We start from the raw sequence: 25,419 nt of genomic DNA, 5'->3' as shown, positions 1-25,419 counted from the left end.
GCCCTCTCCTGGGCCTGCAGACAGCCGCCCTGCCGTCACACGCTTCTCCGTGTGTGCCCGGCTGTCTCGTTTCCCCTCTTCATAAGGACACAGTCAAGCGGATCAGGGCCCACCCTAAAGGCGTGGTCCTAACTTGATGAGTCGCTAAGTAACATCCCCTTTTGAGGTCCAGGGCGGGTAGGGAGGGTCAGGACTCCACTACATGAACTTTGGGGGGCACGACACAGCCGGGGGGCACGACACAGCCGAGCGGCCACACTCCCATCACAGGCCTCTGTGCCTCTGGTCCCCTCCCTCTGCTAACTACCGTGTGCTGTGTGCTCAGGCGTGTCCAGCTCTTTCTCCCCGTGGACTGCAGTCCACCAGCCTCCTCCGTCCATGGGATTTTCCAGGCAAGAATACTGGAGTGGGTTGCCATGCCCTTCTCCAGGGGATCTTCCTGACCCAGGGATCGAACCCAGGTCTCCTGCACGGCAGGCGGATTGTTTACCATTTGAGCCACCAGGGAAGTTACCTTTTACGAGAGTTAACTATTACTCACCCTGCACAATACCACCACGGCCGCCACACCAGGAAGCCTTCCCGGTCCACACCAAGTTCCTTGCCGTTCATCCCTCACGCCGATTAACCTGCCACCCAGTAGACCGAGGCCCGAGCCGGCAAGACCAGGCTCGAGGACCACCACGCCTCACCGGACACAGGCTCGCAGCAGCCCGCACGCCGGGACCCCTGCCTGGCCAGGGTCCCTCCAGTTCCCCAAGGCCCCGCCCCGCCCCCGGCGTGTCCTGTCCGCGCCCGAGCTGCCAATAAAGTTGCGCTCGGAGCTGACCGGAAAACGTGCCGTAATCCGCACCGCGGCCGTCGTAAAAGCGCCGGTCTCCCCTGGTGATTAGCAACGCGGGGAAGATGGCGGCGCTGGCAACGCCTGAGGCCGCGGCGCCCCGAGGCCCCACAGAGGCCGGGGAGACGGCCGAGGCGGCGGAGCTGAGCCGCTCCCTGAGCCGCCTGCTGCCCGGGCTGGAGGCCGACAGCAAGCTGGGCCGACGGCGCGCTCTGGAGGCGCTGCAGCGGGTGCTGGAGGCGGCGCACCCCGAGGCGCCCGACGCCGACCCCGACGCCGCGGCCGCGGCCTTCCAGGGCCCGTGGGTGCACCTGCTGCTGCCGCGCCTGCTGCGCCTCCTGGCTGACCCGGCCGAGGGCTGCCGCGCGCTGGCCGTGCACCTGCTAGGGCTGGGCCTGCGGCGCGCCGCGCGGCCCCGCGACGCCCTCCCGCGCCTGCTACCCGCGCTCGCCGCGCGGTTGGCCAGCCCCGAGCCCGCGCGCCGCCCGCCGCCCGAGGCCTGCGAGGAGCTGCGCCTGGCGCTCGTGCAGCTGCTCGGCCTGGCCGTGCGCCTGACCGGTGCCGCGTTCGCGCCCCACCTGGACGACGCGGTGCGCGCGCTGCGCTGCACGCTGCTCGACCCCTTCGCCGCCGTGCGCCGCGAGAGCTGCGAGTGCGCCGCCGGCCTGGCGCGCGCCACGCCAGGTGCCCGCCCCCGCGCCCTCCCCGGTGGCGCCCTCCCCGGTGGGCCCCTCCCCGGTGGGCCCCTGCCCGCGCCCTCCTGCGGCCCCAGCCCCGAGCGCAGCGCCTGCCCGCAGCGAGCGCCGCGTCTCCCGGTCTCAGCGCCGCTCCTGCGCGCCGGGCGCCTCCTCCGGGCCCCCGCACCCTGGGCAGCAGTGAGCCCGAGCCTGCCTTGATGTTAGGACTTGAGCGCTGAGAGAACTCGCTGGAAGTACCACTGAAATCGCGACCTCGCACAGGTCTTAAGCAGCGGCAGAACTGCAAAGCCGGAGGGTCCTCCTGGGTCCCAGGAAGACCCCCGGGCCTGGCTTTCCGTGAGGCCCGCAGAAGCGGGGTGGCTTTGCCTGAGGCGGTGCTGGCGCGGTTTCCTGCTCCGTGCTGCGAGTCTGGCTCGGCAGGACCTGGGGAGGCGTCGTCTCTCCCCACTCGGCGTCCCTTTCGGGCACCTGTCAGCCACTGGCAGCTTCAGGCTCTCCCCTCCCAGCTGCTGTGTTCAGCTGGCACGGGGTCCTGCCCCAGGCCTCCGAGAGAGGTGCTGTTTGAGTCTCTGGTCCCGTCCCTGAGCCTCTCCTAGTGAGGGTGCCACGCTGCCAGCGGAGCCAGGCCAGAGCGGAGGCCCACCGGCCCCCCTGGTGACTGGTGGCCTCCCCGCCCCACAGACCACTTCCACATGCAGTCGGAGTCCCTGGTCGGCCCCCTGATGCAGGCCATCTCCCACCAGCACTGGAGGGTGCGCGTGGCCGTCATCGAGGCCACGGGTGCGACGATCCAGTTCGGCAGTGGGAAGTCGGTGGATGACGTCCTTCCGCACTTGGCCCAGCGGCTCTTTGACGACGTTCCCCAGGTAAGGGGAGCTTCTCCCCCGGCAGCCCCTCTTCACCCCTAGAAGCATGCTGGTGTGCTGTTTGTCACTTACTGACTTCTGTCCTTTGTTAAAGATATTATGTGTGACCCCAGAATGTCCTTCCATCCTTCCCAGCCACAGGGTGTTCCTGGGGAGAACTGAATTGTCTTAGTGGATTTGTTATGCTTAATTCTAAAGGATGGGGACGAGGACTGTTTACTTTTAGGAAGAAACTCTAAACAGGGTTTCCACGGTCTGTAGAACTAAGTGTAACATGCTGTCCACCAAGGTGATTTAATTGAAAAGCCACAGAGGTTGCCAAACCAGGAGGATTGGAGCCAGGGTCGGTGTGTTTGGGTAATTCCTTCCCTTGGCTTTGGGGCCTGCGGAGACAGACAGACAAGGCAGGCGGGCGGAGGTGAGAGAAGCAGCTATTCTGTCGGCAGAAGCTGCTCAGAGTCGTGGACCTAAGGCTGTGGGGGCAGAGCGAAGGCCACCCGGGCAGGCTCTCTCCCACAGGGGAGAGTGGGTGAAGGGCCCCGTCCCCGGGGCAGGAGCAGCGGTGGTTGCTGGTGGGGGCCTGCAGGGCAGGCGACAGCGGCTCCCGCACCCCCAGCGGAGGGAGCACCAGCCTTCTCGGGTCCTGTCCGTCCGTGCTTCCGTGCCGGCGCGTCCCTTCCCACGGAAATCCTCCATGTCTGAGACTGGGGCTGGGATGGGTGCGCAGGGCCCCACTTGGAGCTGGCCTCCTCCAGGCCTGGGTCTGTCGACCCCAAAGATTGCTCTCCAGCACCCCAGCTGGCCTCCAGCCACAGCCACGCTGGGTCATACTGTTTTCTTCTTCTTTATGATTGAAGTGCATACTTGATGCACAAGGCAGTGTCGATCTCAGCTGTACAGCAGAGTGGCTCAGCTCGCACACACGCGTGAAGTGGCTCAGCTCGCACACACGCGTGAAGTGGCTCAGCTCGCACACACGCGTGAAGTGGCTCAGCTCGCACACACGCGTGAAGTGGCTCAGCTCGCACACACGCGTGCTGCCTTCTGGAGCCCTTCCCGCTGTGGTTTCTCACAGGGCGTTGCGGCGCAGGAGGGCCTTGCTTGCCCGTGCATATGTGCTGGTTTGTGTCTGCCAGCGCCGAGCTCCTGGGCCTTCCCTCTCCCCTCCCCCTTGGCAACGCCCAGTCTGCCCTCTGTGTCTGTGAGTCTGTCTGTTCACAGGTAGGGTCCAAATACAAGCGGTGTCATCCGGTATTCGCCTGTCTCTGACTTACTTCGTTTAGTGTGATGATCTGTGGGTCCATCCATGTTGCCGCAAACGGCGTGATTTTGCTTTCTACGGCTGAGTAGCATTCCACCGTCTGTGTAGGCACCGCATCTGTATCCGTTCACCTGCCCGTGGGCGTCTGGATTGTCTCCGTGTCCTGGCTGTTGAGGGTGCTGCCGTGAACACGGGGGTGTGGGTATCGTTCTGAATTGCGTTTTTCTCCGTCATTTGCCGGGAGCTGGGTCGCTGGGTCCCGTGTTAGCTCGAGTCTTAGTCTTTCAAGGACCCTCCGTACTGCTCTCCCTAGTGGCTGCGCAGTTTATGTTCCAGCCGACAGTGTAGGAGGGCTCCCTTCTTTCCACACCCTCTCCAGCATTTGTTATTTGTAGACTTTTCCGAAACTTTTTTATTCTTTTTTATTTTGTTTTTAAATGTTTTGCTGCACCGGGTCGTCTTTATTTGCCCCAGCTGTGGGAGCGGAGGCTGTCCTTGGTCGCGGCGAGCGGGCGTCCCACCGCCGTGCCTTCTCTTGCTGTGTGGCACGGGCCCTAGCACCTGCGGGCTCAGTTGTCTGGCGTCCTGTGGACTCTCCCCAGACCAGGGGCCAAACCTGTGTCCCCTGCATTGCAGGCGGATTCGTAACCCCTGGAAGACCAGCAAAGTCCATCTGGAGGCTTTAATGATAGCCATTCTGACCAGTGTGAGGGGACACCTCGCTATGGCTTTTGATTTTCATTTCTTTAGTAATTATTGATGCTGAATGTCTTTTCATGCGCCTGTTGGCCATCTGTATGTCCTCTTTGGAGAAATGTCTGTCAAGGTCTTCTGCCCGTCTTTTCCTTGGGTTTTTTGGTTTATTGTTCTGAAGTTGGATGAGTTGTTTGTGCGTGTGGGGAATCACTCCCTTGTCAGTCGCATCATGTAAATATTTCCTCCCCGTCTGCGGATTGTCTTTCTGTTTTGCTTGTGGTTTCCTTTGCTGGGCAAAAGCTCATGAGTTTGATTAGGTCCCGGTGGTTTAGCTTCATTTTCTCTCTATTATGTTGGGAAACTGACCGAAGAAAACACTGGCACGGTTTATATCAGAGAATGTTTTGCCTGTGCTCTCTCCTAGGAGTTTCATGGTGTCATGTCTTAAGGTTGAGGCTTTAAGACATTCTGAGTCTGTGTGTGTGTGTGTGCTGTGAGGGTGTGTCCCAGCCTCACCGCTTCCACGCGGCTGTCCGGCTTCCCGACTCCGCTTGCCCTCTCCCCCGCTGTGTAGTCTCGCCTCCTGTGTTGAAGATGCACTGGCTGTAGCTGGGGGGGTCACTTCCGGGCCCTCTCGCTGCCCCACCGATCCACGTGTCTGATTTTGTGCCGACACCATGCTCTTGTGGCGACTGCAGCTTTGAAGTGCTGTCTGAAGTCTGGGAGAGCCATGCCTTCAGCTTTGGTCTTTCCCCTCAGGTTTGTCTTGGCAGTTCTGGATCTTTTATGATTCCATATAATCTTTAGGGTTATTTGTTCTCGCTTTATGAAACTGTCACGGGTAATTTGACAGGCCTCACATGAAATCTGTAGCTTGCTTTGGGTGGTGCCGCTGTTTTAACAGCGTTCTCCAACCCAAGAGCAAGGTGGGGTGTCTTTCCGCTGCTTTGAGTCACCCTCAGCTTCCTTTATTAATGCTTCTAGTTCTCAGCACGCGAGTCTTTCACCTCCGTGGCCAGGTTTATGCCCAAGTATTTTAACTTTCCTGGTGCAATTTTTAAAAAGGATTTTATTTTTGCATCCTCTGTCTGATGCTTCCTCGTTAGTGTAAAGCTCGCCTCCTCGCTGCAGGGGGCGTGGTGTGTGCAGGCTCGCACGCCACCTTCTCAGACACAGGCGGCTGGCGCCCAGCCTGCCCAGGAGCTTCCGTACAGAAGGCTGCTGACATGCCACAGGGCTGAGGCAGGGCCACGGAGCCTGCTGTGGTCAGCGAGGGTCTGGCCTGAGCCTGCAGGACGAGGGCTCAAACCAGCAAGACTAGGCGTCCTGGCTGTCTGTCCGCAGACCCAAGATGCGGGCGGCGGGGCTGCCGGAGCCGCGAGCTGGCCCTGGGCCCGGCGGTGCCCACGCTGGGGAAGGCTGCTGACTGCCTCCCGCCCGCAGGTGCGCCAGGCAGTGATGCGCGTGGTCGGGGGCTGGCTGCTGAGCCTGCGGGACCGCTACTCCCTCTTCCACAAGCTCATCCCACTTCTGCTGAGCAGCCTCCACGACGAGATCCCCGAGGTTGCGTAAGTGACGACGTGGCAGCCGCTCCGGGTGCCCCAGGCCACCCGCGCTCCTCCCAGGCGCGGCCTCTCCTCTGTTGTCATTTCCCGCGGCGGCGGCTTCTCCTCTGGGCCAGAGCCCCCTGCAGCCGCCCCCTCCTGCCTGCTGAGCAGCCCCGGGGCTTTGACTGGGCCGTTTTGCACCTTCGGCCCCTTGCCCGGCTCACAGACAGGAATTAGGCAGGGCTGAGGCTGGCAGACCCGCAGGTGAGTTCTCTCAGGAAGGGGCCCCCGTCCCCGCGGGCGCCCCCCGGTGCCCCCGTCCCCGCGGGCGCCCCCCGGTGCCCCGTCCCCGTGGGCGCCCCCCGGTGCCCCGTCCCCGCGGGCGCCCCCCGGTGCCCCGTCCCCGCGGGCGCCCCCTGACCTGCGCTGTGTTGCGTGCGGCAGGTGCGAGGCCAGGAGCCTCTGGGAGCAGGTCGGCCTGCAGTGGCAGACAGAGAACGAGGACGACCTCAAGGACAAGCTGGACTTTGCCAGCCCTCCCCCGGCCCACCACCCCTCCCCAGGTGAGTGCGGAGGCTTGGGCTGATGAGGCGGGCGTGTCCTGGAGGTGGAGCCCGGCGTGGGAAGGAGCGCCCCCGCGGCCCCAGGCCGGCCTCCCTGGGTATGTGAGGACACGCCAGCTGAGGAGCGCGGGGCTCTGGGGAGTTCTGAAAACGGGGCGCCTTGTCAGCTCACGGAGCTCTTCTGTCAGCTTCACCTGCAGAGGAGACACGGGCCCCGAGTGGGGTGCTGCCCTAGCGTTTTGGGCGATGCCTCCTCAGAACAGAGGCTGCCATTGGTGGGCCCCGTCCTGCCCCTCGCTGTGGTCCCTGCCAGACTGGGAGCACCCACGTTTCCCCTTAGCTCCCAAGTCAGATCCGAGCTGCATTTCCGGGAAGCCCCTGCCTGCCAGGCCCCAGCCCCGCTTCTTGCGCCGGGGCCTCGCGTCCATCTGGTGTCCTGTGTTGAGGAGACACTCTCTGTCGGGGCCTGAAGCCCCCGTGAGCCTGATGGGGCGCCTTCGTCACTGCCGTCCGCCTGCAGGTGCTTTCTTAGGGTGCCGCCGTGATGGGGTGGTGCTGGCCGGGCCAGAGCCTGGTAAACGTGCGCCAGGTCGGATGGGCAGTGCCGTGGGAGCGAGCGAGCCCTGGGGCCGGCAGGCCCCGCCACACCTGGCCGGGTGGAGTCAGGGCCTCGAGGGTCTCCGGGCGTGATGAGCTCCGGGGGGCAGGTGTTGGCACCCGGCATGCTCCTGGTGGTGCTCCTGAGAGGCCCGCGGGGCGGCTCCCCCCTGCACCTGGGAGGCCTGCGTCTTCTTTTCTTCTGGTCTCCCTGTCGCCTCAGGCAGTGTCGCCTCCCGCACCGCACAGCTGCTCTAAGGGGAGATCACACGTGTTCTGGAAAAGCTACAAAAACTAGTTGCTAGCAGGGACTTTTTCTCACTTACTGAAGTTTGAGGACTCACCACCTGCTGAATTACCACATCCGCCATATCATGTACAAGAACAGAGGGCAGAGCGTTGTCTGAGTGAGGCCACGTGCCCGCCTGCCTGCGGACCCCTCCCCAGACCGTGCTAATATGGCCCCTCATCCCCCAGACTCACCACAAGGGACCAGCATCACCAGGAAGAAAAGGGCATCGATTTGGCATTTTGTCTTTTGCAGAATTATAACAAGCTGAAGCTCCAGTACTTTGGCCACCTCATGCAAAGAGTTGACTCATTGGAAAAGACTCCGATGCTGGGAGGGATTGGGGGCAGGAGGAGAAGGGGACGACAGAGGATGAGATGGCTGGATGGCATCACGGACTCGATGGACGTGAGTCTGAGTGAACTCCGGGAGTTGGTGATGGACAGGGAGGCCTGGCGTGCTGTGATTCATGGGGTTGCAAAGAGTCGGATACGACTGAGCGACTGAACTGAGCTGAGCTGATAACAAGCTCACTTAAACAGCTGACAGGATCTGAGCCTCCGGAACTAAGTCTCTCGTACGCCGTGGAGACAGGAGAGTCACAGGAGCAAGCGCTCACAGTGGGCCTCGCGGCTCAAGCTGTGCTTTCTACTAAAACACCTTTTAAACTCTGACTTGTCACCGTCTCGTTTCTATTTCTAGAGTTGTTTTGAATCTTTAAGATGAAAATCTTGTAATCAAAATTCTTGAAGGCTTTTTTATAGAAATTGAGAAACTTATCCTGAAATTCATAAGGAAACGCAAGGGACCTAGGGCAGTTGAAACTTTGAAGACAAAGACCCAGGTTGAAAGACAAGCACATCTGGCTTCAAGACATAGAGACATAAAGCCAGAGTGAGGAGGCACAGAGGGGTCAGCATCAGACAGACGGGCTGTGGGCAGGGCGGAGTCCAAAGACAGACACATGGGTGGCCTCTGGATTCGGATGAGCTGCAGAGACGGCTCAGGGGAGAAAGCCGGTGCCCCTGGGCCTGGATCCCGTCCTCCTGACACACGAGGCTGAGCCCCAGTGGCCTGTGGGCTGGAGAGTAGGACCCACACATTCCACAAAAGAATGGCTGGTGGACCGGTTCTCATCAAGACGAAAACGCCTGCTCTTTGGAAGATGCTGAGAAAGCTCAGCTGAGGGCACAGAGGGGATGTTTGCAGACTGCGTGCGAAGGACGCGCTTCCAGAGCACAGAGGAAATGGCAAGCTCAGCAGCAGCTTTAGTGGGTAAAAAAGAGATTGAAAAGACACTTGCCTGAGAAAGCGCCTGAGAAAATGCCCCGGGCACGCATGGGTCCTGAGCAGAATGCGCTTTAGAGCAGCAAGGAGACACTGCCTGAGTCCTGAGCTTGCCCCGCAGGTGGCATCCCGGGCGTGGCGGGGGGCGGAGCCCGGAGCAGGAGGAGGACTCACCGCTGCTCTGAAAAGCCATCTTAAACAGTTTCTTAAACCGTTAAGTGCCTCCCTGCCGGGTGCCCACCCGAGAGAAGAGCTGTTGGCAGCAGCGTGCGCCAGGGCAGCTCAGGCACCCCTCAGCAGGTGGACGGGGGGACGAACAAGCTGCGGTCTGTCTGTGCAGTGGCGCACGCTCAGCAGTGAGAAGGTCTCGTGTGCCCCACCACGTGGTGGGCCTCAGCATGCCTTTCCACGCGGAGGGAGGCCGGCAGAGAGGGCCGTGTGCTGTGCAGCTGCGCTCACAGGAGGAAGAAGAGGCCGCTCCTCCGCAGTGACCGGAAGCCCACCCAGCTGCCTGAGGGGGGCGGCGGTGGGGGCTGTCGGGAGCGCAGGGCGCTTCTGGGCGATGCGTGTGTCTTGTCTTGAGAGCCGTGTATCCTTTGTTAGCACTTTGAACGTGCAGTTTAATGCGCGTCACGCCTCCGCGTTGCTAGAAGCTTTCAAGGGAGTAGTGGCGCTCCGGCCTCATCTCCTGTCTTCAGAGTCGGGCTGAGTTCTTTACGGCCTCAGAAACCTGTAGGTCTGCCTTAAACGAGGGATGTGCGCTGAGTGACTTTCACACGAATCGTTGGGGTGTGTGCTTCTGAGTGTCACCGTCTCCCTCCACCTTCACGACCTGCAGGGAGCCGCCCGGGGCTGGGCTGCCGAGAGCTCGTGTTCAGAAACTTCTCCAAGATCCTCCCCGCCGTCGGTCACGACATCGCTGACTGGGTGGCGGGCACCAGGGTGAAGTCGGCGCAGCTGCTGGCCGTGCTGCTGCTGCACGCTGAGGACCACATCACGCAGCACCTGGAGCCCGTGCTGCGCACCCTGCTCCACGCCTGCGCTGACGAGGAGGCGGCCGTGGTCAGCAGCGTGAGTGGCGTCTGTGGGGCCCCGCCCTTGCTTCTCAGCTCTGTCGGCCGTGAACTCGGACCTCAGCAGGCACAGGGGTGCCCCGTGGGCAGCTGCAGGTGTGCCGTGGCCCTGGGCCTGCGAGGAGCGGCGTGTGAAGGCTCTCCTTAAGCACGTGCGGGCGAGGGGCCCCGCGTCCGCATGAAAACACAGCCTCCACCCGCAGGCCCTGCAGCGGTCAGCCCGCAGGGACCGTGGGCGGGCAGATGTGCAGAGCGGCCCCCCGGGGTCCAGCTCAGGCAGCCCTCCCACGAGCCAGACTTCCTTCCCCTGGCAGTTCTGAGCTCACGGGAGGACTCACTTGTTTTCCTGAGCATTTGAGGAGGAAACGTGCCCGCAGGGCTGTTTCTGGGGGGAGGGGGTGAAAGCATGTGAGGCCGATGCCGAGCAGCGTTGGTGGGGTAGCAGAGAGAGCGGCCGCAGCCTCGGTGCCCCAATCATCCCCGCCCCTCCCCACCCAGTGCACGAGGTCTGCAGAGCTGGTCGGCACCTTTGTCAGCCCGGAGGTGTTTCTGAAGCTGATCTTGCCAGCGCTGAGGAAGTCGCCCTCGCCGTCCGGCCTCCTGGTCCTCGCCTCCCTCATCCGAGGCTGCCCGAGGGAGGCTCTGCGGCCACATGTGAAGGTCATTGCTGTGGAGCTGGCGCAGGCTCACATCTGCCAAGCATCTGAAAACGTGAGCACGTGGGGTGGCGGGGGGGGCGGGTCGTAGAGTCAGCCCGTCTCCATGGTGCTGCCATCCCCTGCTGGGGCCATCCACGCGTAGGCAGTGACGGTCACGCGTCCCTCAGGCCCCTCGGGGATAGCCAACCGACCAACCACGTGGCTGGGGTGCAGCCACCGATGGACCCGTGTGCTCCTGGCCCGTTCTGCTCCATCCACCTGGGGCACAGGCAGTCCTCAGTCACACTGGCCACATTCCGAGTGCCCAGTATTTGTGGCCAGTGGCATCTGCCCACCCTGTCGGTCCACAGGCCTCTCGGACACCATGTCTCCACGGCAAGCTTGTCTTTACCGCAGCACTTGGCTTCTCGCGGGGCTTCGGCAGGCAGCCTAATTTGGCACCCGTCACTGGGTGCTGTGCTTGGTGGTTACAAATTTATTGTCTTAAATTGAGCAACAAGTCCGTTACATCTGAAGCTGAAACAATCTAGGTAGTTAGACTTAGTCATTCGGAATAATTTATAATTATTTGCTATTGATGGAAAAATAACGACCTTGTTTCTGTTTGGTTGTGATGGTCTTAAACCTTGACTCTTTGCATTGGAATGTGGCCCCTCTGTCTGTCTCTGGAGCAGCAAGGGCTTGCCTCACTGGGCATCTGCAGCCCCGCGGGAAGCTGGCCCCGCACCAGGTAACACTCAGCAGGGGCGGCCGTGCCCACGGGGTGGACAGAGCGGGGCAGCCACCGCACTGGGGACATACACGTGACCTGCATGCATGACCCCTGTCCTGACCTTCTGTCCTCTGTGAAACAGTGAAGCAGACACGTGGGAGGGGCGTTGGGGTCTTCCTGTGGGGGCCATCCCACGCCCACTCCCGGCCCTGTTGCATGACGGATGAGGCTGGAGCCTGGGAGCTGAGCGATGGGCTCGGCCCTCCCGAGGTGCGACCCTGTCTCCCCAGCAGTCTGGAAGCGTCTTTTGAGGCATAGAATTTTATCTGTCTTTGTTCACTGAGCATTACAGGAGTTAAGAAGTGCACAGAGCGGAGGGGAGCAGCGTGCACCCCTGGTGCCTGCCGCGCCTTCCCGGCCGCACCCCTCTGCAGCTTGACTGGGCCGGGGAGGCCTGGAGCGTTTGAAGCAGACCCAGGGTCCCCGGCCCTTCCAGTGTGTGTCGCTGAACTGCACATGGAACCCATGATCCTCGGGCTCAGCGGGGGTTCAGTTTCCCTGCTGTGAAGAGGGACGCCCTCTCAATGCTGATGTGCGGAAGCCCGGGCCTAGCCCGCTGTGGCTGCACGGCCTGTCTGGCGGGGCCGCATCTGGGCTGCCGGGCAGGCGCGGGGTGGCTCACCGTGCCGCTCTCTCTGCAGCACCTGTATGGCGAGCGCCTGCTGCAGTGCGTGCAGGCCGTGGTGTCCGTGGGCCGGGAGGACTGCCGCGGGGCTGGCGAGCCGCTCCTGGAGGTGCTGGTGACTGTCCTGGCGCTGTGGGGGCCCACGGGCCTCGGCGACAAGGTGAGCGGGGAGCCTCCTGCTTTGGCGCAGCCCCTGGACTGTGACTGTCATCCGTAGTCTCTGCTCTCAGACGCCACGTCGTGAGCTGGCCCACCGAGCTGGTGACCAAAGGCAAAGAATCCAGACAGTTCGGTGTGTCTTCCTCCAGGCGGCCTCGGGGGGGCCCCAGGATTCGCGACTCCTTCCCACTGAAGTTGACTTCAGTGTCTCAGAGTCAAGACGCCACTTAATCTTGGAGAAACGGAAGAAAGGAGGCCTCCCTGTCGTTAACAAATCTGCGTCTAAGTGAGGCTGACAGGTGCAGGCGGGGAGATGTTGTCGCGTTTCCCTATTTAGTTACAGCCCCGCTTTCCAGTCACTTCCGCCCCCCTGGACCTGTGTCTGACCTGGAACCTCCTGCCGTCTAGCTCCCCGCCACTGTAGGGGCCAAGCGGAGACAGGTGTCTGGCCGCTTCTCCCTGAGCTGAGAACTCGGCTTCTCCCCCTGGTTCTTTCTCCTCTCTGCCCACACCGTGTCCAGGACACACACACACACCGCACTCCCTTTCCCTAGTGCCTTTCTAAACTTTGTTTTGTCTCTTGAAAGTCCCCTTCAGCCCGTGTCTGAGCTGGTGGTTTGTCACCATAGGGCCATAAAATTTATGTTAGAAAAGTTGAGTTGGTCCTCACGGAGGGCCTGCAGGCCAGACTTGGGCCCCAGGCAGCGTGCAGAGTGCCGGGCGCGTCCTGTTGCTCAAGCCCGAGGCGGGGGTGGCGGGTGTGGGCCTGCAGGGCAGCCCCGGCTCCACTGTCCAGTCTGCCCTCACCGCTTTGCCCCCAAAGCAGCAGACACACCGTTGCTGCTGGTCTGGTCAGCTCAGCTCAGAGAGGGGGCCTTGGACCCACCTTCACTGACCACAGTTTAAGCCTGTCAGCTCAGTCCCTGAAGCTGCCCGGTCCCCTTCTCTGCAGACAGGGCCCCGCTGCCCCGGGCCTCTGCCCTGCAGGGGCTGCCCCGCCCCGGGTGGTGCGGAACGAGGGCGGGGGGACGCTGGACCTGCTGTCAGCGCACGCCTCTCCGTTCACTTGTCGTCCAGACGGGCGGGCCGTGGACTGGGAACCCCGGGTCACAGGGCGTGCGCCCGAGTGGTTCTCCCTCCCTCAGGCAGTGAGGACAGGGGTCTCCAGTGGGGTGTGTGAGTCCCACGTTCAGGTTGACTGTCCCAGCCGGCGACTTGCTCCCCCAGGTTCAGGAGGCGCTGGCCGAGCTGGCTGCAGTGGAGGGCGTGGACAGCAGCCAGGACCTCCTCCGAGCGCGTGTGAGCCCCCTCCTGGAGTGGCTGGCCGCCTCGCACCGGGCCTGGACCGGCCACTCCGTGGAGCTCCTGCAGTTGGACGTGGTGCTCACCCACTCAGGTGAGCCCCGGATGGGTGCCCTGGGCTGGGCTCCGAGCACCGGGGCCTGGCAGCCCTGGCAGCCAGCGCAGACGGCCAGACGCCCCGCCCAGTCGGCCGTGCGCTGGGGCCTGGCTCTTCATCCACTCACGGCCACTGCCACCTGTGGAGACTGGCCGTTTTAAAACCTTGTTTTAAAAGTGCTGAGAATGTTACAGTGCCGAATTGATGTAACGTGGTCTTGAAAGTCTGCCCAGGCACACGTTTTGATGTTAAGCCTTGAACGCGGGACTCGGCGTGGTGCCGTGTGTGGCTGTCCTGCGGGTTAGGGGCTCGGGTGGAGGCTGGAAGGCGGGAGGGGGTGGCAGGCTTCCTCTGGCCACGCTTGTTCCACTCTGACCCTGGGCTCTGAGGCGACGCCTCTGGACAGATTGAAGTCCTGACTGAGTACGGAGTCAGCAGACGGGGCGTGGACCAGAGGGCCTGAGGCTGGCCTTCGCCCCTTCTGACACACGCCCCAGGTCGGCACAGGGCCTGGTGGGAAAGGCAGCTTGTGTGACTCACATCCAGACCCGGAGACCCTGTCACCCCGTCACGGGCGGGCCCAGGCCCTGAGCAGCGTCGCTGCGTTTGGGATCCTGCCAGGCTCAAGGCCAGGGCGCTGCCGCTCCGTCTGGTGACAGGCGTGGGGAGTCGTTGGCTGCCGGGTTCACAGCACACATCCAGCAGCTTTATACTCTGCGTAGTTGATTTCGACTGGTCTTTAAAAGACTGACTTCAGTGTTTTTGTGAATTTGGTGAGATGTAAGAAGAAAAAGTTCACATGGCGAACAGTTAGAGCCGTGGCAGAGGGGGTGGAGCAGGCCGTGGCGTCCTGTGCCGAGCGCGCTGTGCGCGCTGTGCCCCGCACACCGCCCCTCACTGCCAGCGTGGCTGCAGGGCTCCACCCTCTCAGCCTCCTGCCGCTGCTGTCTTCCAGGCCCCGCCCTCGGAGAAGCCCTGCCCCAGCTGGTCCCCATCCTCAGGAGCTGCCTTCAGCCGGCCAGGGACCCAGCCATGCGCCTGAAGCTCTTCTCCACCCTGACGGGCGTGCTGCTGGGAGCCCCGGAGACGGTGGACTCACAGGGGTAGGTCGGCTCTGCCCCCCACCCCCACCCCCGCACACTGAGTTAGGGCTGGGTCGTCCCCACCTGCCCCGACACCGAGGTCTCGTGGGGACTGCGGTGACCCCGAGCTCGAGGCCCTGCTGTCCTGCGGCTCCCTCGTGCCAGCCCGACACGCCGCCCCAGGGAAACAGCGCGGAGCGCAGAGACACTGAGTCAAAGCTGCGCTCGTGTGGCCATTGAAATCCCACGGAATGAAGCAGTTTCAGGGAGCGTTGGCTCCTGATGGTTTATACAGGACTGTGCCCAGCTCTGCACGGCTGCTGGTGCCTTTCAAGCCTCACAGAGTTGACTGAATGTCCACGGAGTTCAGAGCTTAGGGAACGCGTGTTCTGCCGAGGGGCTAGAGACGGTGAACAGCCAGGCCTCCAACTCGGGGCTCCGGAGAGGAGGGGAGCACGGGGCAGGCCTCCAACTCGGGGCTCCGGAGAGGAGGGGAGCACGGGGCAGGACGCGGGTCGGAGCAGTGCCCTTGGCGGGACGGGCAGCAGGCGGCAAGATGCTGAGAGCTGTTTGGGATCTGAGAGAGCAGATCTCAGCCGTCGGCCTGTCCCGGACTTTCCCAGGGAAATAACACGTCATCGTTCAGACCTCGCCTTTCTGGAGGTCGCTCTGACCTGCTGTAGGGCCTCTAGCCAGCCCATCGCGCTGCAGGAAGCGTTGTTTCCTACTTGTCTGCAGAGGCTTCTGGGTTAGGAGAGCCCATAGACGGTGCAAGTCGGCCCTGGTGCCGTCCCGGGTGGAGGGCCCACAGCCCAGCTGCTGCCCCTCGGGCCCCTGCTCCCCACGGACAGAGATGCCCCAGGAAAGAGGCCTCCGTGCTGGGCTGAGCTCCCTCAAGAAACTGCTCAGAGGCTTCTTGTGGAGAGAGAGGCGCTCAGTTTCAAGTATTTAGTGAAAGTAGTAGCTGTTTGTACAGGCAGGAAAGACTTTGGGAAACAACACCTGTTTGGTTTTGAACTTGAGGATTGTAAAATCATGGCGCCTAAGACAGCAAGGGACCCCTGTGCCCACCCCGCCCTGTAAGGACCCCCCCGCCGGAGGGCGGGGCGGGGTGCCCCCGGGTTGGAGCAGGAATCCCGGGTGATAGAGGGCTGCTCCCCGCTCTGGGTGCCCAGACGTCGAAGGAGCGGTCCCCTCACACGGTCCCCTCGGGCAGAGCAGTCCCCTCATGCTGTCCATTTCCGTGGAGCGGTCCCCTGGCGCGGATCCATCCATTTCCGTGGAGCGGTCCCTGGCGCGGAGCGGTCTCCTCGCGCGGATCCGTCCCCTGGCGCAGAGCGGTCCCTGGCGCGGATCCGTCCATTTCCGTGGAGCGGTCCCCTCGCGCGGATCCGTCCATTCCCGTGGAGCGGTCCCTGGTGCAGAGCGGTCCCCTGGCGCAGATCCGTCCATTCCCGTGGAGCGGTCCCCTCGCGCGGATCCGTCCCCTCACGCAGATGTTACAGAACCCCTCTCCCGTAGGGCGAGACTGGGTGCTGGCGGTTCTGGGGGAGCCTGTGGGCCCCCCGGCTGGGCTTCCTTGTCTCGGGACCCAGCTTGGGACACGTGTGCCTGCTCCGCGCGCAGTGGGGCTCATCCTCCGGGAGTCTGCTGCGCTTTCTGCTCCCAGCACCTCACTGGAGTCAGAAGCAGCTCAGGTGGCCGCTGCCTGTCCCTCGTGGCCGGCGCTCAGTCCCCAGGCCCGTGTTGCCACGTGTGGGCCACCTCAGCTAGGATGCGAGACTGACCTCTCCAGAGCCCCCTGGTGCTTTTCAGGAAACAGCGGCTCTTTGCCGCAAGAATTGGAGCAGGTTGGAGCCTGGGAGGCCTGTGAGCCCCGCTGCGCCAGGTTCCCAGGCCCCGCTCTGCAGCGCCCCCCGCTGGAGGTCCTGGCGCCCTGGCGCCGGTCACACCGACCCGCTCCTGGAGCCTCTTCAGTGCAGCCTATCCACTTCCTCGGGACACAGTCGATGGGTCACGTGTCCAGCAGAATAGGCTTTGCGCCACCAGCAGAGGCCTGTGGGGCAGAGGAGCTGTAAGAAGAGCCGAGGCTGTGCCCTGGGCTTTGGATGGGGCCTCAGCTGTGGCTCCACGGTGCAGGGTGGCCCGGCCAGTCCGTGGGGCTCAGGCTGCGATCCTGGTTCCGCTTTGCTCTGTCCTGACGGCGTGTTGCGAGGACGGGCCCCAGCCGTGCTGGCGGGAATGTGCACGTCTCCCGGTGTCCTGGCACGTGGGGCCGTGGGCACAGCCCAAGGTGCCCTCCTGTTGAGGTGGTGGCTGTGGCCACAGCAACTTCACATCGTCTCGGGGGCCGCGAGGCCCGTGTGTGTGAGGGTGCTGCCCCTGGAGTCACTCGCCGTCCCAGCGATACTCCAGGAGGGTGGTGGACAGGGCAGCCCCTGGGCCACCAAGCGGGAGGGAGGCTGGAGTATGCAGCAGCCCAGGGCCCGGCCCCGGAGAGGCAGCAAGTGCCCCCGGGCAGCCATGGGGGAGCCCCACGCCCCTCAGAAACCGTGTCCCTGAGAAACACTTGCTCAGCGCCCAGGGTTTCGTTTCTGCTGCTTCCTCTGGCCTTTTCCCTCAGCGCCGTCCATTTCCCAGGCAGAAGCGCTGCCTCCAGGGAGTCCGAATGCCCCGCACCCACTCTCTCCTTCTTCCACTCCAGGCAGCTCCGCGGCTACCTGGACACCCTGGTCCAGGACATCTTCGTCCCCAACCTGCAGTGGCACGCCGGGAGGACGGCCGCAGCCATCCGCACGGCGGCCGTGTCCTGCCTCTGGGCGCTCGTCAGCAGCGGCGTCCTGTCGGACAGGCAGGTAGGGCTCGTGCGTCCCCGGCCCAAGAGGGGAGGGGATGTGCCCTGGAAGCGCGCTCGCCTGAGTCTCCCGTCCTGAGGAGGTCGCAGGCAGACCGAGGGCGGGACCGTGGGGCTGGCGGGCGAGCAGAGGTCTGGGGGCAGAGTCTGGGCTTCCCTGGGTCACCTGGTGGTTTTCTCAGGTGAGCGTTACATTTACGGGAAGAGACTTCCTCACAGGAGCCTAACTGGAGTGTTGCTTGTGTTCACGTCTCATCAGAGGGGACGGAGGACACAGTGGGAGCAGGGGGCACGGTGCTGCCTGAGCGGCTGTCACTCAAGTTAAGATGTCCCCTCGGGCCTTCTCTGGGGGCCCAGTGGCTAAGACTCCGCTGCCCCAGTGCAGGGGCCCGGGTCCAGTCCCTGGTGGTGAATGCGCCACAGCTAAGAGGCGCATGGCGCAGCTGGAGGCCCGCGTGCTGCAGCCAGCGTGGCCACGGCGATTTGCAGCAGCGTTTACAGAAACACCCCCAAGCTTTACTGGACGGGATATCCAGCTCTGCTGGCAAGCAGTGGGCTGTGTAGGATCCGTGCCTGAGACTTTCTGAATAACAGACTTTTTAAGGATCAGCTGACCAGTGTCCAAATTGTCTGAATTTAAATTCAAGACTCGAGTCTGCTACTTACATAGAAATTTCAGAACAGCGTTCCAGACTCTGTGATGGTCCAAGTCTCTCCCATTACAGGCGGTGCGCACGGCGCGTGCGGAGCGATCCCTGTCCAGCCAGGACGCACAGCTCACGTGGTTTGTTATTGCAGATACAGGGCATGCAGGAAACACTGATGCCTCAAATTCTGACCGCCCTGGAAGAAGATTCTCAGATGACTCGATTGATTTCGTGCCGGATCATTAACCTGTTTTTGAAGACCTCTAATGGTGTGATTGATCCAGACAGATTCATCAAGATTTATCCTGGTAGGACATTCTTCTTTCCCCGGTCATGTGTGTGTGTGACAGCTGCTTCTGTCAGAGGAAGAGCAGGGAACGCTGCCTTCGACTTCTGGCCAGGTTGGTGCCGAGTCCGCGTGTGGCCGTGGTGGGTGTGACGTCACCGAGCGAGGAGCGCAGCAGGCGGGGCAGGACGCGCCTGTGGAACTGCGGGGTGGGCGCTCGGCCGCCCCGGAGCCGGGGGCCGCCTGCAGCAGGCAGCGTCTGCACCCGGGGAGTGCGGGCTCCCACCTCACGTGCGCTGTGCCACGCCTCCTGAGCCTGAGCACCAGCGAGTCCCAGGCACGCGTGCAGCGCGGGCCTGCTGCCGAGGACCTCGGGCCCGTGGGTGCGCCCTTGCCGGAGGCAGATGGCAGTTGCAGGCTTGAGCGCAGTCATGACCCACAGAAGGCTGCAAGGACAACAGCCTTCAGGACAAGTTGAGCGCTTCTGGGGGCAGGCTCTGTGGAAAGGGTGCCAGACGTCACCGTGTCTGTCCTGAAGGTGCCAGGAGGCAGGCGAGGAACACAGGCGTTCCCGCAGAGAGAAGAGTCAGCAGGCCCTGTGCCCGAGGCCGTGGTAATCCTGAATCCACCGCTGGGCGAACGTCTGATTCCCTGCCGACAGCTTAGAACTGGTGCTGTCTTGGAACCTGCTGCACGTTTCAGGATGAACTTCCACAGAAAGTGAAAAAGACAAGTTGAGAAAAGTTCAAGTGGGAGCACCGAAACCTGGGAGCACCTGGGGGTGGAGCGGAGCCTCCAGAAGACGCCAGTCATGGGGCCGGCATCTCGCGTGCGCTCTGAGGGAGAGGCACCCGTCGATAAGTTTCTCCCGTTCACGGGAAGCGTTCCTGCCCCTCGGGAAGGACTGTTCCCCCGGGACGTCTGGTCCCGGAGACTCAATAGAAACAGCCAACGTGGCTGGGGGCCATCCTGTCACCAGCCCTCCCCTCCATCCTCAGAGCTGCTGTGGGCAGAGGGCAGGGTCAGCACACGCCCTCCCTGTGCCATCTGCGCAGCGGGGAGAATGGGGCGGCAGGGGCATGACGCCTGTGAGTGACTCTGAGCCTGAGCATCTCGGAGCTGGGGGAACCCCAAGGCCACCCTACGGGTCAGAGGGCACAGACTCCCAGGCTGGCCAGTCATGCCTCCACTCAGTGACCACGGAGTCCACCCTGGGCCAGAGCAGCCGAGGGTCCCAGGACACCCCTTTCCCGGCACCCGTGTGTCGGTTTCCCGGGACGGGTGCTGGGAGCTTGGCTGTGCACGCTGGCCCCGGAACCTCTGCTCACGCTCTTGTCTCCGCCCCCATCACCCGTGTGTCGGTTTCCTGGGATGGGTGCTGGGAGCTTGGCTGTGCACGCTGGCCCCGGAACCTCTGCTCACGCTCTTGTCTCTGCTCTCACTCCCAGAACTCCTAAAGCGCCTGGACGATGTTTCCGATGACGTGAGGCTGGCAGCCACCTCCGCCCTGGTGACCTGGCTGCAGCGTGTCCAGAGCGAGGCCTCGAAGTGCTGCTACCAGAGCAGCGTCCGGCACCTGTACCGCGAGCTCCTCGTGCACCTCGACGACCCGGAGTGCGCCGTCCAGGACGCGGTTCTGGGTAAGAGCCTCGTCCCCACCCTGGCTGGCCACACAGGGGCCACTGGCCGGCGCTACAGCTCTCGAGGTAACAAGACGGAACTTGTTCGGGGCGACTTGGAAACTGCTCACAGCGGCAGCATCTGCGAACGGACGGGTGGTCTCACTTTGTACCAGGAGCCCACACATGTGCTCACGGCGGTTCCTGACCGACGTCACCCTCCCCATTCCTGCAGACCTCACACCCTGAGCAGGAGTGCAGAGACCGCCTCATAGGCACACGCTCAGCCGTGGCCGACGGCCCCACCTGACCGTGGGTGTGTCCCAGTCAGCGAGCCTGCAGGGACACGGCGGTCGCCCCGGGTGCTCCATTCCGTCGGGGTCACTGGGCGCCTTGCGTGTGTCCCGGGCAGCGAGCCTGCAGGGACACGGCGGTCGCCCCGGGTGCTCCATTCCGTCGGGGTCACTGGGCGCCGTGCGTGCACTGGTCTGGGCGAGCATCCCGCGTGGCAGCGTCACACGCAGTCCCTGAAAGCGCTCAGTGCCCCCCCCGCCCGTCTGTCTCCCTGCCCCTCCGGGACTTGCGCGGCCACTCGCCCTCTGGTTTGCCTTTTGCAGACATCGTGTTCTTGAGACCGCGGGGTGTGAAGCCTTCCACGTTGCCGCCTTAGGCTTGGCGACAGGCACTTGAGGTTCCTTTTCCAGGTGTGAGGGCTCATTTTTTAGGGCTAAGGCCTTGTCTGAGTGAACCAGTCTATTTATACCTCTGCCGGGGTCCAGCCCCGGTGGATCCAGGGTAGTTCGAAGGGGAGACGGAATCGGCGTCCTAGGAAAAAACTTATTTAATTACAGATATAAAGAGAGATTAGAGAAGAATAGTGTAGTAGGAAGATTAGTGGAGAAAAAGAGGCTGAATAACTTGGTTTACGTGTAATACCAATAAAACTTCGAGACAAGAAGCTTGCACCACGTACGTAGGCCACAGGCATCTTTCCGTTCTCCCGAAGGAGAGGAGGCACTCTGGCCTCCCCGGTCCAATCTTAGAAGCCCAGGCAAAATTAGCAGGCTTGGTGAGTGAGTACCGACGCTCCAGATGGGAATTCAGCCAGAAAAACGGAGAACAAGAAAGAAACGACACAGGGGAATCAGTCTTTCCAGAAAGTGACCCGATTTCTTTATTTTTCAGGTTTGTTTATATACCTTTTTGTTATACACAGGGATGAATACAGAGTCACGCAGGGTCAGCAGACCTGACCCTTGTCAAAATCAGGTGCTTCATATAAAATTATACAAAGGTCTTAGGGGTTTTACATCATCTTCTGGCCATGAGGCCTGCTGACATCTTATGGCCCTTTCTGATAACGGTCAGTCAACCAGAAAACTTATTTTTTCCAGGGGTGATTTTTTCTTAAACCAGGCGCCACCCTCCAAATAAAGTTGCATTCCTATAGGGTGAGGGTGTAGTGGGTTACAATCAAGAAAGGAATTTACTTAGCCTAAGGTTTAACATGATTAATCTTAAAGGTTAATACTTATTTCTCCCATATGCTAGTTATATTCATTATAAGGGCAGGAAATATGAAGATTTAGCAGCAAATGTTGGCTCAACAAATGAAAAACCCTTCACCAATATAATTTTTAATCGACCCACTATACTATACTAATAATTTTGTAACTTCTCAAAAGAGTCTGTATTTAGAAAGTTTAAAGCATCTCGTGCCTCTCACGGTTGGGAGGCTGTGAACAATCACATGTGGCCGGACAGACCTGCTCAGGCAGGCTAGAGAACCTTCAGAGGAGTTTGTAAGTTGAAACAGCCTTGTCACGCCCAGGAATTTTTATTACCTGGAGCTGCAAGTTAACTCCTTCTCCGAGAGAGGTAGTGGAGGGGTCAGCCCCCCGTAAAGTCAGAGGTACAGGTGAGAGCATAAAACAGTAAAGTAGGCACTCTGGTTTTGGGGGCAGATGCTCGGGAACAGGGGGTCTCCTGAGGCTCGATCCCGCCTTTGCGTGTGCTGAAGCCTCCTTCCTCGTGACCTTGGCCACGGGCGGAGCTCCTCACGCTGGCTCCCGGCACACCTTCACTGATCACTTTACAGAGGCATCTTCATCACTTCCAAATTGTGACGAAAATGCATTAAGCTTCTCTAAGCATCTGTGTGCAGGCTTTTTGCAAATGTGCGTTGTCGGCTCCCTTGGGTACAGATGGAGGTTGTGATCGCCGGCTCGCGTGGTACGAGTGTGGTGCGAAAGGGAAACACAGAAGTCACTCAGTTGTGTCCGACTCGGTGACACCATGGACTTTTCCAGGCCAGGACGCTGGAGGGGGCAGTCTCCCCCATGGCAGGCAAATGCTTTACCAGCTGAGCCACCAGGGAAGCCCGAGAGTACTGGAGTGGGCAGCCTGTCCCTTCTCCAGGGGATCGTCCCAACCCAGGGATAGAACCCAGGTCTCCCCCATGGCAGGCAAATGCTTTACCAGCTGAGCCACCAGGGAAGCCCGAGAGTGTGTGTGTTTTCTAAGAAATCACCCAAGTGGCTGCACCATTTAGCAGCGCCAGCTGCAAGGTGAGAGTCCCCGTTGTCCCACAGCCTGCCAGCAGGGGGCGCACCGACTCCGGCCCTTCTGACGGGTATACGGTTGCCCCTTGTTTTAATCTGCATCCCCCTGTGACGCGCCTTGGGGAGCACTGCTCCGCTTGCCTGTCCGTGGGCGTCAGGCTGTCTCCAGGTCGCGGCTGCTGCACATGGTGCTGCTGTGAACACTGGGCTGTGTGTGCCTTTTCAAGTTCGTTTTTTCCGGACGCACACCCAGGAGTGGCACGCTCTTGGGTTTCTAAGGAATCTCCACACTGGTCTCCATGATGGTTGGACCGGTTCACATTCCCACCAACAGTACAGTGGGCTTCCCAGGTAGCGCCAGCGGTAAAGAATCCGCCTGCAATGCAGGAGATGTGGGCTCAGCCCCTGGATCAGGAAGATCCCCTGGAGGATCTAATACTCTTTGCCTGGAGAATCCCATGGACAGAGAAGCCTGGCGGGCTGTGGCGGGCTGCAGTCCATGCAGTCGCAGAGAGGACATGGCTGAGCACGCACACACACACACAGCAGTATGGGAGGGCTCCCTTTTCTCCAGCACACACACACACACACACACAGGAGAATCCCATGGACACACACACACACACACACGAGAATCCCATGGACACACGCACACACACACACACGGGAGGGCTCCCTTTTCTCCAGCCCTCTCCAACACACACACACGGGAGGGCTCCCTTTTCTCCAGCCCTCTCCAGCGTCTGTTGTTGGCAGACTTCTTCTTACTGACGGCCATTGGACCAGTGTGACGTGCGTGGTGCCTCGTTGCAGTTTTGATTTGTATTTCTCTGCTAATCAGCGATGGTCAGCATTTTTCCATGTGCTTGTTGGTGAGCAGTGTCTATTCAGAACTTCTGCCTGCATTTGGTTGGGCTGTTTTACTGTCTGGCAGTTGGGTTGCATGCGTTGCTTAGATCCACATTCTGGAGAGTAGCCCCCTGTTCGCTGCATCATTTGCAAACAAGTTGTGTTTTCTTTTAGTTGAAAATGTTTTCTCTGGAGGCGTCGTCTTTGGCCGCTGTGGTAGTTAGAGGTGTGCTGCACAGTCTCCAGCTGTTTGGAGTCCGTCAGTCGTCTCTTTGTTACTGACTTCAGTTTGATTCCACTGAGGTCCGAGAGCAGAGACTGTAGGGCTCCTGCTGACGGCGTGCCTTATGGCCATGGTCTGTTCCGTGCATGTTCCACGGGAGCTGAGAGGGTGTCTGTTCTGCTGGTGTTGGGTGAGACGGTCTGCGGACACTCAGCTGACCACTGGCGCTCTTGGATTCCGCTTTACCCAGCTGCCTGCTGGATCCTCCCCTTTCTGAAGGGGCATGTGGGCGTCTCCTTCTGAGGGGGCGTGTGGGCGTCTCCTGCACAGTGGTGGATTCGTCTTCTCACAGCTGCCAGTTTTGCCTTGCATAGCGCGACACTCGGACACGGGGCTCATACATAAAGATCGTTACGTCTTCTTGAGAACTGACATAGTCATTACGCAACGCCCTCCTTACCCCCAATCACTTCCCTTTCCCTGCAGCCTGCTCTTTATGGCTGTTGTAACTTTCATATGAAGCTAAGGTTGGCTTACTATTCATTTCTGGCATCACAAAAGTGTTTTCCTGTTTTGCAGAGGCCCTCAAAGCAGGCAGCGTCCTCTTCCCCGACCTCCTGGTGAAAGAGACGGAGGCTGTCCTCCACAAGCACCGCTCGCCCGCCTACTGCGAGCAGCTCCTGCAGCACCTGCAGGCCCTGCCGCAGTGAGCAGAGTCCTGGGAGCAGAGCCTCAGCGCAGCAGCGGGAGGGGCAGCCGCACAGCCCTCGCCTCGCCTCCCCTGGCTGGGACTCGGGGCCTCTGAGTCTCGTCACAGGGCACCTGTCTGCCAGCAGCGGAGGACCCTCCCAAGCAAGCCTTGACAGCAGAAGAATGTATTCCCGGAGCGGCCTGCCCAGTGCCTCCCGGGACAGGTCTTCACATCCAGCGGTTTTTGAAATAACTTCACTGAGTGGCTTCTGTATTTTTGTGTCTTACTCATACAGTTCATTAAGAGGTCTGCCAGAAGTCAATGGCTGACTTCACATCAAGTGTCGGCTGCTCACCCTGGCAGCCTAATCCACGCGCTGTGTGTTTTTTAGGCTGTGTGTGCTGCGAGGTTCGTGGGCTATTGGTTCTTTCTTGCTTAAATGCCCACCAAGAAAGTTCTTGAGTGTTTATAAAGAAAAAAGTCAAAGTGATTAAAAAGAAATATTGTTTTTAAAAAAAGAAGAAGATGAAATGTTTCTTCTTTGGGTTCTGTCTACTGAAACTTTATATCTCAGGGAAGACACTGAAAAGAACTTGAAATGTTAAGAACTATCATCAGCCAAGTCTTCCCCTTTTAAAATGCCATGTGGGCTGTATTTGGTCACAGTGTTTTCTCTTAGATCAGTAATGCTGACAGTGTTGAGAACAGGACATTTAATCAGATATGAGTCTGGTTGCTCTTGTACGTAGCAGTACAGTGAGACTGTTATATCTTCCTGCACTTTCTATCCCCAAGTGCCTAAAAGATTTCATTCTAAGCATTATTTCCATAAGCCAAATATTTATGTTAACACAAGAAAATGCTCTATTTTTTCCAAAAATCAAATACTAACATTTATGCTTTGGTATTTGAAAATATAACTTAAAATATTTATTATGATTATTCTGTACGCCTGTCTGTGTGTTTTGGTAACTGAAGTTGAGTCTCATTTCTTCCTCAGATTTAACCTCACAGCAGCCTCAAGAATCCTGGGCCTTTGGACTGGGGTGGGAGGTCGGGGCAGGGGTCTCACTGCTTGTTGACGTACCCTCCGTGGACACCAGGTGGCAGGCGCTCCAAACAAGTTAAGACAAGGGCGTCAGCAAGGCTTCCAAGGGCTTGCCCTCCAGTGGAGTCCGCCTGAAGAACGGCCGAGAGCTGAGCCTGCGACACAGGCCTGGGTCGCTGCGTCACGGGCAGCGCAGCTCCTGATGTCCGCTCCTGTGCCCTCCCAGG

The 25,419-nt window shown here is 60.7% G+C and overlaps 1 protein-coding gene across 4 annotated transcripts; it reads left to right on the top strand.

The window, feature by feature from the left end:
* Positions 1-869: 869 nt before the first annotated feature.
* DNAAF5 (dynein axonemal assembly factor 5) lies at positions 870-25,093 on the top strand. Of its 4 annotated transcripts, XM_069569726.1 has the most exons (14): positions 874-1,525; positions 2,221-2,405; positions 5,806-5,930; positions 6,354-6,472; positions 6,813-6,992; positions 9,484-9,716; positions 10,217-10,429; positions 11,791-11,934; positions 13,161-13,329; positions 14,288-14,435; positions 17,119-17,269; positions 18,067-18,223; positions 19,650-19,841; positions 24,033-25,093. In XM_069569726.1, exons 1-14 carry the CDS (start codon positions 907-909, stop codon positions 24,161-24,163), a joined length of 2,766 nt encoding a protein of 921 aa, XP_069425827.1. In that variant the 5' UTR covers positions 874-906; the 3' UTR covers positions 24,164-25,093. The 4 variants fall into 4 exon arrangements, 2 of the variants coding, with proteins under 2 accessions (XP_069425828.1, XP_069425827.1); XM_069569727.1 differs by lacking the exon at positions 6,813-6,992 and having other exon boundaries at positions 870-1,525; XR_011252584.1 differs by lacking the exon at positions 18,067-18,223.
* Positions 25,094-25,419: the final 326 nt, after the last annotated feature.

Source organism: Ovis canadensis, chromosome 24 (genome assembly GCF_042477335.2).
Source record: "Ovis canadensis isolate MfBH-ARS-UI-01 breed Bighorn chromosome 24, ARS-UI_OviCan_v2, whole genome shotgun sequence".
NCBI classification, from domain to species: Eukaryota; Metazoa; Chordata; class Mammalia; order Artiodactyla; family Bovidae; genus Ovis; species Ovis canadensis.
Note: the sequence above shows the minus strand (reverse complement) of the source record. Positions and strands in the feature narration are given on the sequence as shown.